Here is a 13,283-nt window from a genome sequence, read left to right as displayed (position 1 = left end):
GTAATCCATGATAAATTTTGATCTCATCTCATAAATTCATCCACAAGCCTTTCATGTTACACTTTGGAATGAAATCAATACTATATACTATGATACTATAATTATATTAAATCAAATTACCACAAAGTAATGGACACATAGTAAGACACAATACACAGTCAATACACAAGGAGTCAAGGTAAAGGGATAGGTAGGGGCCACAGCTCATTCTTGGTTCTCTCCTTGCTCTCAAATACTGTTTTTAGTTATTTAATGCTTCAGTGTTTTCATTGTGTACTATTTCTTGACCCAAGGTATTGCACAAGAAGTGAGGGATGCGATAAAGGCACAGTTACAGAGGGAAGATGTGATGATGAAACAGATGAAAGAAAAGGAGGACAAAATGTTGGGTGAGTCCAGCTCAACAGATCAGACTAAACTGATCATGTTACTATAGTGTGTGTATGTGTGTGTGTGTGTGTGTGTGTGTGTGTGTGTGTGTGTGTGTGTGTGTGTGTGTGTGTGTGTGTGTGTGAAATGTCATAAAATGTTCATATGGACGTGTTTGTGGAATCATAACTCAGCTTTGTTGCCACTGCACCATGAGTTCAAATGTTATTTATAGCCAACATAAATCTGTCTAGTGGAGATAAATGATTTAGACAGTGTTCATTTTTAAAATTCAGGCAAACATCTAATATTATGATTTGCATGAAGTCAAAAGTCAGGAAGAGGATAAATAGAACAGTTATATATTAAACTTTACTCATATCAATCAATTGCATGCTTCATATCATTTAATATTTTCTTATAAATGTAGTGGACTTTATTTGTTGTCATTTTCATGGATATCTATTTTTTTAAATATGAAAGTTTATGTTATTTTAGTAAATTATTGCAAAACATTTAACCGACTTTAAGAAAAATTTCACTGGAGTTCTTGATGTCTTGCTTTTGAAGTTGATTCCCAGTAAGACAACCAACAGACAATCATATCTTTCCAGAATAAGTAAAACTTTGCTTCCAAAAGAGAGAAGAAAGACAGTTGTGAGAAAAAAGCTATCATCATCAAGGAAACATTATACTAGTTAACTTGCTGATTAATTAAACAACATCTTCCTCAGGTTCAGAATCAGACATGGAGAGAGGATTATTAGAAGATCACTCAACATCTACTCTTGAGTATGGGACAAGAGGTGAGCTCACAAAGTGGTTATTAAAAGTGATTTCATGCAGTCATTTGCAACACTACAATAAAATAGTCTACAATATATATAAATATAGTATACAACTACAATTTTTATGAGGAATATTAAGAGGCTAACGTTTATCTTGTATACTTCCTGATCCTTGTTCCATCTTTGTAGTGTTGTTGATACGGATGATCTCTGTGTGTTTTAGTCTTGTTAAGACAGTTGGCTTTGTTTTTGTACCAATCCTTTCTTTGTACACATTGAGATGTAAGTCACAGCTCATTTTTGCTCTGAGGTTCTCTCCTTGCTATAACATACTGTTTTTAGTTATTTAATGCTCCAGTGTTTTCAGTTGTGTACTATTTCTTGACAAAAGGCATGACACAACAAGTGACGGATGCTATAAAGGAACAGTTACAGAGGGAAGAAGAAAGGAGAGATGTGATGATGAAGCAGATGAAAGAAAAAGATGACAAAATGTTGGGTGAGTCCAACTCAATGGATCAGATGAAACTGATCATGTTACTGTATTATGTGTGTGTGTGTGTGTGTGCGTGTGTGTGTGTGTGTGTGTGTGTGTGTGTGTGTGTGTGTGTGTGTGTGAAATGTCATAAAATGTTCATATGGACGTGTTTGTGGAATCATAACTCAGCTTTGTTGCCACTGCACCATGAGTTCAAATGTTATTTATAGACCAACATAAATCTGTCTAGTGGAGATAAATGATTTAGACAGTGTTCATTTTTAAAATTCAGGCAAACATCTAATACATTGTTAAAAACAGGTACCATTTTTTATGGTTGGTATTATGCAAAGGAAAAAGATTTGTTGTATTACATGTTAAATTCTGCTCTTATGTCATAAATTTGCTCAAAATGTTGTGAATAATTTGTGCAGCAACAGTAAAATGTTTTTAAAATGCTGCTGTTGTGCTTTTTTGTCAGATTTGGTGAAGAAATTCTCAAAATGTGAGGAAATATTACAGCGGGAAGCCAGCGTGGTTAATGCACTAAAGGAACAGAAGAAGTTACTTGAGAACCAGAAAGATCAACTGAAGTCACAACTGGAGGAGGTGGAGAGAAAGATGATGGAGAACAAGGAGAATCTTCTGTCAGTGGAGAACAAAATAACCAAGGCTGAGATAGAAAATAAAGATAAAGGGGGATTATTAAAAGAAAAAGAAAATCTAACAGATGTCAAATGGAAACTAGAAGAGCAAAAGACAAGCTTGGAGAAACTAAAGCTGAATGTGGAGCAGCTACAGCAGATAATAGATGCTTTAGCTGGTGGTGACCGAGTACAATAAGAGACTGTTTACACTTGGTTTTAAAATGTGTTTTGGTGATCTGAACACGAGTAGACAGCCGAGATACATTGCCATTCACACCTGTGTCTATCATGTTTCTCCAGCTGACCACTTGTGTTCAGTTTGTTACTGCCTACATCACTTCTGCTAGAAGGTCAAAGAGCCCCGTGCACAGTTATTACGTCAGTCTGTTGACAGACAAACACCAGATTTGTTTTGCATGGGCTAGCTAAGAAAACAAACATGTTTCAAGAACTAATACACATGTATGGGCTATTCTAACCGTTGAGATTGGCAGGACAAAGTCATTTGGCATCGGCGCGCTGTCACCAAAACAACCACCACGCCCCACATTGATGAAGGACGCATCAGGACACATTAGCGTTTACACTACAAAGATATGTGATCAAATGTGTCCCAGACAACTTCAGCAAGTGGTTTGAGTGATCGGATCACTATGCATCTTGGTGGTCGTTCACACTTATATGTATTGTTGTCCAATTGTGATCCAATTGCCCAAGACACATTTTAAAACCAAGTGTAAACAGGGTCTAAGAACAGGACACAAAGATCAAATCATTGTGCAGCCAGAGGAGAGAGTAACAGAGGAGTGAGCTTCTATCTTCAATCAAAGGACAAACTGTCGGATCTTATTTTGTTCAGCAATTAATCACAACATTTGCAGACATTGGGCCTCATTCACTAATCTGCATAGAAATGTTCTTATTTTGCACAAAAAATAAGAGTGCACACAAAATTACTGTCAGATTCATGACACGTGCCCACCAGCCAACTTTGTTCTTACCACTGTGCGTATGTGAGTGATTCAGAATCATTCTAAATTGACAGACGTGTGCCTGCTATTGGTAATTAACGTACTACCACACCCTCATTTTTCTATACAAGGAAAGCTCTGTTGGAGCGGTGCAGCAGTGGGGAGAGCTGTTGCTTATCGCAAAGAGGGCTGTGATGGTAAAAATGTAGAAAAACTTTACTGTTGGTGAAATGCAAACAATAGTTTCAGAAGTAAAAGCCTGAAAAGGCAGATTTGGCTGGTAAACATGTCATTGGCACAACCGTTTGAAGCCTGATTGTGAATGCTGTATACAGCCTGCATACCTGTTGCACCACTACCACACAGTACGTCCGTAACAAAATGAAAAGTTGTTAAATGTGTAGATCTGTGGAATTGATCTAAATAAATCTCTGCAGCTGCCACGTCTGATGAAATATCTGATGCTGCACATTCCAATATAGAAACTCTGATATATAAGCTATTGTCATCTAATAGTGGGAACAGGACAATTTTAATATATTAATAATTTCATTATATTTATGATGTGATTTATGAATTACAAAGTCTTAGCTATTAATTTTATAATAAATAAATACATTGTGCATTATTAGCAATTTCACACTTTTAAATGTTTTATATTTAAGCTCAATCATTTTTTAAATAATTGTGGTTGTAATATACTGTTAACATTGAATAAATATTGATTATATCATTTTTTAAGACCGTAAGACATTTATGACACATGGTCTAAGGCAGTTCTACATTTGTTCATGAGTAAGAACAAATTCAGGTAAGAACATATTGTTGAATCCAATATTTGTGCTTAAAACTTTCATACACATGGTTTAAGCACAGATTTGTGTGTACACACTGTATGTGAATGAGGCCCAATAAGAACACTAAATCGTTAAGAAATACTTATCAAATGTATTATCCAGATGCAGTTTGGTTCAGTTTAATCTTTTTCCTGACTGCTGGTGGCAGTAACCTAAATGGACGTCTCCTTGTGAGATGTTTCTCAACCCTGTTTTATACACAACTGATTTTGCAATAGCGAATATGTTGAATAGGAAATGTAATGTTGACTTGTTTATTTTTTATGTTGTCAATACCGTATATCAACAAAATGTAATAAATGTATCTATAAACTGTCTACAACCAATTAAATGTTCATACTGAACCTTTCTGCAAAATATTCACTGTCAATGAATTTCATTTCGTATCTCACCAGTAACTGCTCCTGGCATTTCAAGCATTTCAAGATGTTATATTTAAGTAGCTGAAAGCAGGTAAAGCTGGGGAAAGATACAAGTCTGGTTTAAATACTGAAAAAGTCAATGTTGAGTTGAAACAAAAGACGAGAGACAATGACTGATATTAGATATCTAGAGGGGAACTCCAGCGATTTTCCAATTCAGCATGTGTTTCCAGGTGTTGGGGAGCGCTAATGCATTTGTGTAAAAAAAGTAGTCTAAAGCTTTTTGTGTCTCCAGAGGGAGCTGTGTGAAATCTGATAAATTGCCTCACTTCAGTCAGCATCGGTTGGGACTGAAGACTACAAATTTGACAAAAAAATCTGGAGGTGTGGAGTTAGAAGGAAGTGATGTTACCAGACCTCTGTAGCTCCTCATCTCTGCTCGAGGCTAACAGCTCCAGGCTACATTTGCCACTACTGAAATAACACACCCGTTTCTGTACAGTCCAGTGATTGTTGAATTGCATTGTGGGTAATGTAGGCTCCAGGTCTTAACAAGGACGAAGAATGTGTGGAATAAAAAAGATCATTCTTATTTTAAATAAAACTGTCCATTGTGAGTCTGACAGTGTTATAGGAGTGCAATGCTAAATCTGTGGAGTACTCCTTTAAACAAAACTGCTAACCTTAACCTGAGATGCAATGATAGTCTCTGGCGTCACATTAATGTGCTTTGAATGTCCAACTAAATAAAATACCACATTTCTATTGACAGTATAACTACATTTTACTTTCATTGTTACTTTTTAATTAAAAAAAAAAAGTTCTTAGTTTTATCCCACCAGTGTGATTGTTACCTGTCATGTTTTTGTTTTTAGGTGTTTGAATAAATATACCAAACACGTAAATATCTGTAGATAAAGATTTAGAAAAGAAAATAAATTGAAAAATGCATTCAGTATTGTATTTGAAGTATTTTCAGATAACAACTGCCCAATTTTGGAAATTCGGGGACCAAAAAAACCAAAACAAAAAAACACAGTCCAGTAGAATTGTTTCCTCTGTAACTAGAGGACTAGAAGCAGGATATAATTATATTGTTGCACTAACACACAACACACATCTTACGGGGAGTTATGTATACTTACAGAGTAAAATCAGTGTTAACTGGATAAAATTTTGTTGACAGTGAGGTCTGTGGATTATTCAAAGTGACTGGATCATTGTTCTAAGTCACATTGACGCTGAGATTTTAAATATTTGTAATGCTTCAAGCACCACAAACAACATTCAACTTCTGTTCATTGAGATGGCAGAGACACATATCTGAAAACCAGGGCATATAAAAACTAATTTATTTGAAAGCCTATAGAACCATGGGTAAGTAAAAGTTCTCTTTATTTATCTAAGGAGACACGGAAAGCAAGCAACACTCACAGTTACCTACATGCACACCTGGAAGCTACTGATCTATAAGCCAATAAGCAGCTACATTGGGGCAGTTAGGAGTTAAAGGCCTTGCTAATACTTTTAATCTGACTAAACATGGATTTCATGGCTGCAGAAAACTGACAGGAAATCACAAGGTTCACACACCTTATCTCTTTACACATGGCCGGGGTCAAAGTATTTTAAATACGGACTTTGATCGTGCAGCTACTTCCGTGTGGTGAGGCAGTCGTTGGGGAACACAACAGGTATGAGATTCTGAAAATTCAATTCTTATCTCTTAATTCTTAACATTAGTGATGCTCTCAATGACATTTTATTTTAGACTTAAAGCAGGTCTGCTGTTCTAATTAATGATTGTCTGTGTTTCTTAATGTGTTCGATAAGCTAATAGTCAAAACTGTAGTGAGAGATGTATTTTAATATATAACAAACTGTATATAACAATTAGTTTGATATGTTTGTAATTTCTGGACTGTGATGTAACTTAGAAGCCATGTTACCAATATAACATTTCTCAATACTAGAAAAAACATCAGTTTCTATTCCTAAAACACTGGTTGCTTTATGTTCGTGAGCAGTATGAAAGTTATTCAAGCAATAGTAATAAATTGGCATTTTATTGCTGGATATTGTAACCAGGTGGAACAGTGGAACGATTGTGCAGCTTGTTAATGTTTTATCTGCTTTACTGCAGCAGAGTGTGGACTTGTCTTTTGAAAAAAATCACCAACGGTTACTGGCAGCCATGTTAGGGAGAGACAACTATGAAAAAGGTGACGCCTGCACACTTGCTCCAAGTCAAAAGTCAAAAAAATGTAATGACAACATTTTGATCCTAGTTTGATCTTCATCACGTCAAAATGTTTGAAAAACTGAGAACACTGACAATCTCTATGATGGAAGGTATGGTTAACCATCCAAACCACCCAAGGTGATAAACGCAATTAACAATTAAATAAAGTACATAGAAAAAAATACATAAAAAGCAGTAATAAAAAGGCCATACTACAAAAATATCAAACATACATCTTATATATAAACATTATATCAGAGTCATCATCACATATATCAGAATCTATGTAACCTATGTTCAAAAATATATATATTAGGTTAGAAAAGAGAGAGTCAAATTAATTCAAATAAAACAGAATAAAATTTGAAAAAATGACAAAAACAGTACAGAATACAGTTTCAATGCAGTGATTCAATGTCCCAAACTGAATAAAAGAAAAGAAAAGAAGCACAGGAGAGGTTTAAATTTAGATTTGAAAGTTGTTGCACATTTAAGATCATCAGGAAGTTATTTCCTTTCAAGCAGGTTCTGGACCAGACTGGACCGGATGTCTCCACTTTAACAGTCAGTCTAGTTAATGTTGTCTTCAGGATTTAAGATTTTATAGTTGGTTTCTTTAAATTATTTTACAGAACTCCATGATGCTTCACCTGAAGGACAGGCTGTCTAAATCTGGACTCACTGCCTTCAGTGTTTCAGTTTTCCATCATGCTGTTGTCCTGATTCTCCTAACAGACTGCTGTGAAGGTAACTTACACACAAACACAACAGAAATAACCTAGTGTGTGTTTAAAAGGTAAAAGATTTTAATGAAACATCTTACACTGTACCGTACATCTGTATAGTGTGGCAAGACAGTAAAAACTGGTGCATTTACTGTGGTTGAAGATGCTTTCTGTGCCCGAATACAAATACATTATTCAGCAAAGCACAAATAGTGGGTTTTATACGAATATTTGTTTCATACAAATATCTTTTAAAAAATTTGTTTTTGGGAAGAAAAAAAAACATGTCAAATACCAGTTCGCAGGTCGGTTACATCGTTATCTCAGTCTCTCTCCTCTGCTCCGCTGTTACATCTATCAGGGTAAGTCCCAAGGGACTCTCAAAAACCTGTTGTTCCCCTTCTCTTTTCCACAAAGTTCGGTTGTAAAAAATAGGCAATAAGTGAAAAGTGCAAATCAAGAATCACCCTTGAAGTTCTTCTACATGTTACATGCTGTGCTGTCTCTGTGTTATGGGTGTATAAATAGGTAGAGGTCTGTCTGCAATGATGCCACGAGTAAAGTTTTAGCTCAGTAGTCAGTGCAGTCGTCTGTGATCTGGGGGCCTCCAGTTCGAGACCTAGTGTGGAGACCTCCTTCGTAAGGTAGTTTATTCATGGACACTGATTGTAACACTTTAATTTTCTAAAATTAAAAGTGTAATAAATACAAAAACAGGTTTTTAAAGCCTCTTTCCACTTTTATTCAAATACAAATGCACATAATTTTGCTGCCTTTACAGATACAAATACACATACTGGGATCTCTGCACATCCCTACTTTCTGTACTTTGCTATTGAGAAATGTTGATTAATATCAGGTTGTCAGTTCTCACCTGTCCTGGTTGGCAACACCAATAGCGTAAACTGATACAATCAAGTGAATGTAGACATACAGATGATATGAGAGACACTTCATATTTATCGTGGTGAATATTCAACCTTACAGATATGAAACAGTTTAGACTGGTTGGAGTCTGACTGCAGGATGTTTCTCTTCAGGTCTGTCTCAGGTGATTGGTCCATCTCAGCCAGTAATAGTAACAGTTGGTGATGACATCATTTTGCCATGCCATCTGAAGCCGGCTACGGATGCTGTTGGTATGATTCTGGAGTGAGCGAGACCCGACCTGAACCCCAGGTTTGTCCACGTGTGGCATCAACATCAAGACCTCCAGGTCAATCAGCATCCGTCCTACAAGGGAAGAACATCACTGTCCGTTGAGAAACTGAAACACGGAGACATTTCACTAAAACTCTCCAAAGTGAAACTCTCTGATAATGGAAAATACAGATGCTACTTTCCAAATATGAATGAAGACTCTACTGTTCAGCTTGTTGTTGGTAAGTGTGCAATTGTCCAAAACTACTGCATGGTTTATTTATTTACAGGTATTGATTTTTACATGAATCAGTACACATTCCTCTACTACAGCAGCAACTCTACTGGTGCTGGGTTTTCTGAATGCGTTGTTTGACTTCAGCCAAGGCTGTCGAGAAAGTAAAGATTGATAGAGTGGAATTAAAGGAAAATTTAGTATCAAATAGTCAATCATGTAGTATCAATAATAATAATAATAATGATAATAATAATAATATATGACACTTATCTAGCGCTTTTGAAGAACTAAAAGTTGCTTTACACTCTACACTGAGGGGTGGGGTTAGTGAGACGGGGGGCTAAGGGAAGGCAGTGCAGAAGAGATGGGTCTTGAGGCAGGATTGGAAAACAGTAAGGGACTCTGAGTCTCTGATGTCTTGGGGAAGGGAGTTCGAGAGCCTGGGAGCTGGGGGTGGAGAGAAGGCCAGCAGAGGTGGATATCAAAAACTCAGTTTTCCAAAATGCACTCACAAAGGTTCTTTGATGAGTTTCTGACCTCTAGTGGTACTATGTAGCTTTTTTTTTTTAATGAACAGATCTCTGTTTTGTTTTTCTCGTGCATGCACATGAAGATACACATGCATTCACATCTGCATGACATGATACAGAGTCCTGCCAATGTTCACTGTTGATCTACAGGTGACTATAATGCACCAAGAAGTGCAGCAATGTGCCATTAAAGAAAGAGAAGAAGAAGACTGCAAGCTAGTAAACATGGATATAAACAATGAAGGATTTAAAATACTTAAAATACTAAATTCAGCTTTGGAAATGTTTTATGAGGAAGGAAATGCTTTTAACACATTTGTTAGACCTTAAGGATACACACAATACATTTAGGTAAATAATACTGAATGTAAATATAACTTTTGCTTGTTTAAAAGAAAACTCCACAAAGTACCTTTAAGTAGTATATGGACTATATTACATTCCATCTGGAGCACAGACCATGTCGATGCAATGTGACAGTTGGGGCAGAAAAGGCCATGGCCATCAGTCAAAAAAGAATTGGTCCTCGAACTACTGTTAAAATGTTTGTCTTTGCTCATCAGGGACTGCCTCCTCTCCTGTCATCAGCTTAGCAGGGATTGACACATCTAGCAGCGGAGTGGTGTTACAGTGAGTCTAAAGGCTGGTATCTAAAGGCTGGTATGCGGAGCCTGAGGTGTTTTGGTTGGACGGTGAGGGAAACCTCCTCCCTGCTGGACCTGCAGAGACAGTCAGAGGTCCTGATGACCTCTATACTGTCAGCAGCAGAGTGACTGTAGAGAAGAGACACAACAACAACTTCACCTGTAGAGTCCGACAGAACAACATCAACCAGACCAGAGAGACACACATTATTGTTCCAGGTAGGAATCATCTCTAAAATTATGACGTGATCACCATTTCAGATCTGAGGTCAAATTTTATATAAAGTTTGTAATGTTTTTTGTTTTTCAGATGATTTCTTCATTGCTCCACGTAGTTCTGCTGCTTCTATCACCATCAGCTTGGTTGCTTGCTTCATGTGTGTTCTTGCAGTTGTCTTTGCTGTGTGGAAATGGAGACAAAACAAAACCAGTAAGTCACAAGTTTATGAATTAATTCTGTACTCTGTCTAGTTGTCTATCATCTATTTAATATAATATATATAATATACATATATAAACCAATAAAATGTAAGCCCATGTTTAAAATGGTTTGTAATAGATGTACTTAGTGTTTTAATTTCACTGTTTCAGCTGTGTGTCTGTCCTGTTCAGTATCAACACCCCTGTTTGCAAAAGCAACACTGCTTAAAACCAATACTTATAATTTAAGAGTTTCCTTTCTCTATTTGTTAACAGAAAGCGAGACACAAAGAGAAGAACAGCGGCTCCTGGAAGAGAGTGGAAAGAGGAAAGAGGAAGATTATAAAGGCATGGTTGATACACTGAAGGAACAGAAGCAGGAACTGATGAACCAGAAAGATGAACTCAAACTTCAAAAGGAAGAGATAGCGAAACTGGTGGATGAGAAAGAGGAGGGGGATAAGAGTTTCACTGGTGCACCAGAATACCTAAAGCTAAAAGAAATAATATCAGGGTACAAATGGAGCCTGAAGGAAAGACTGAGAGCACTTGAGAAACTTCTGCTGAACACAGAGAATCTATTAGAGAACACAAACCAGATTATTAGAACAACAGAAGTAGAAGGAAGCAGAGAACCATGTGGAGAAAAAATGATCTGGAGCTGAAGGAAGTAAAGAAAGATGTGAACTGAACTCTCTAGTTTAAGAGTATAGTCACCAAGAACAAGAGATACAATCATAACATTTAACTCTGTGGTATAAAACAGGTACTTGTTTTTTGTATTGCATACAAATGTTGAATATAGTGGTGCTGCTTGTTTTGGAGATACTGTATATTATTATAATAATATATATTTTTTTCATATTCCTTCACTGATGGTTGTATTGTCTCATTGGAAATGTAGGATACTCCCATCACTGTTTTTTTGTCTCCTTATATATTGTTGCGCTTGTTGTTTTTGTTTGTTTTTGGCAAACTTAAAAGTTGATCAAAAATAAATAAAATAAAATAAATCCTTTGGTTTTTACCAGTAAAATGCAAATTAATGTTCTGTGGAGGTTTCTCGTAAACATACAACAGTTCTGTTTACATTCAGTGTTTCTCACCAAAACTAACTGTGTGTATCCTAACAAAGCATTTATGAATTTCCTTCTCCATAAAACACAGTGAATATTCCAAATTGTGCATTATTTACATCAATGTAGCTAGCAAGCCTCTTCTTCCTTGCTTTTGTTATGTTTCCTTCACTTCTTTGTACGATACCACCTCCAATCCCAATCCTCTCCTAAAAACTCTGCTCCATAGAACTATTAGTGATCAAAACTCCACAGGGTATCTTTAATGGGGCTTGACTGTTGTGTTTGTTCTTTTAATTAATTGAACTATATTCATTTTTAATGTCCGATGCTGTTCATGTTGTTCAATGCTGCTCTTACACTGCTTTTCATCATTCTTATAATGCTGCAATGCTTTGATGTGTCGGAGTCTAGCTGTAGTAATCAAGGTCACACCTACATCATCAATCATGTGAGGAGGACTTATTAATCTTACTAACTTAACTTATTACTAATAATATTAATTCGTCATTAAATATTATTCAATGACAAGTGTATCTGCATAGTTGAATCATAATAACAATAGTATTACAATATTATAGAGTATTTCTATAATTTGGCATTAACAATAATTAGTCTCTAGGGGTCAGCATTACACTATGAATGTTCCTTGATGTAACCTGGACTATCTTGTTGAACAGTTGGTATCACTGTGTTGATTTGCTTTTATTTGAAAGATTTAACATTTTTAAACATGTCTTTTCAGAATGACAGAGCTTATAAAATTTAAAGTACCACCTAAGCCTCAAAAACAAAGAAAGGTATCATCAGAGTCAATAGATATACAGATATTATATAATGAATAATAATACAAGTACCCTCAAATACAAGTATATATAAACATAACCATTAAAAAGAAGGGGAAAAACTGCAATGCTGACGAGCACGACCTTGTAATTACTGGTATTTACACTATAACAGTAAAACCAGCCAAAACCAGGAAGCCACAGCTGCAGACCATCAGCTAATCATGGGGCCTAAAGTAAAGGTGCAGTCAGGTTGTAAAAACTCATCCACTTGCCTTGCATTCGATCTAACTGAACTCCAATGTTCAGCCACTTTTAGAGAGAAGGTGGGATTCACTTCTTGTTCAGGAATTTTTTATTTATTTGATGGTGAAGTAATATAACTAGCAGAAAAGGAAGGATGCTGTATTTTCTGCCCTGCTTGATTTTTACCAGTATGTGAGAGAAATTCTTCTGCAAGTAGCCAAAAAGATGAATATCAATCACATCACGACCAAACACTGTTACACTAAATCAAATATATTGTACATTTCTACAAACATACAACACCAACAGAATATCAGAGGGAGAATTCATCTAGTTAACAGAAATCCATCAATTTAACACAATGAATACAAATTAGAAGTGACCATTACAGTGCTTTAGATTTTATGATCATATGATCCAATTTTCTAACTAGGATCATATGAAGTTCCAGGGTCAGTCTTCATACAGTTATGCTCACTTAAGTTGAACTCATGTTCCCCAAATGATCTTCATGTGGTGTGAAGTCTCTCATGTGACTGGGGCCCCAAAGAGAGCCTGTGTAGTATGTCAGTGGTTTACTGTGCTGCACTATACATGGTGTAAACTTAGTGTATCTGCTTCAGCTCAAACCGATGTAACAGCATCATGTTGGTAGTCGACCACAGTGAGTGTATTTATAATCTGCAGCAGCAGCTCTGTTCTTGTAAACAGACATGTTGGTTTAACTGTTTCACTCTAATAAACCCCTCACTGTTAAAAATAGTG

General features: G+C 36.2%; 1 protein-coding gene and 1 pseudogene across 1 annotated transcript in view; both read left to right on the top strand.

Moving 5' to 3' along the window:
* LOC137175197 (golgin subfamily A member 6-like protein 25) overlaps window positions 1-5,233 on the top strand; it is a 74,825-nt gene extending 69,592 nt beyond the window's left edge. The window contains exons 18-20 of the mRNA XM_067580903.1: window positions 1,104-1,175; window positions 1,549-1,656; window positions 2,117-5,233. Of these exons, the coding sequence (XP_067437004.1) occupies window positions 1,104-1,175; window positions 1,549-1,656; window positions 2,117-2,478 (542 nt within the window). The 3' untranslated portion in view covers window positions 2,479-5,233. The remainder of the gene's footprint in view (window positions 1-1,103; window positions 1,176-1,548; window positions 1,657-2,116) is intronic.
* A 674-nt stretch (window positions 5,234-5,907) lies between these two features.
* On the top strand, window positions 5,908-11,957 carry LOC137174950 (butyrophilin subfamily 3 member A2-like; annotated as a pseudogene).
* The last annotated feature ends 1,326 nt before the right edge of the window (window positions 11,958-13,283 follow it).

The sequence above is a fragment of the Thunnus thynnus genome, chromosome 22 (genome assembly GCF_963924715.1).
Source record: "Thunnus thynnus chromosome 22, fThuThy2.1, whole genome shotgun sequence".
Classification (NCBI taxonomy): domain Eukaryota; kingdom Metazoa; phylum Chordata; class Actinopteri; order Scombriformes; family Scombridae; genus Thunnus; species Thunnus thynnus.
The sequence above is the reverse complement of the archived record's forward strand: the minus strand, read 5'-3'. Positions and strand labels throughout refer to the sequence as shown.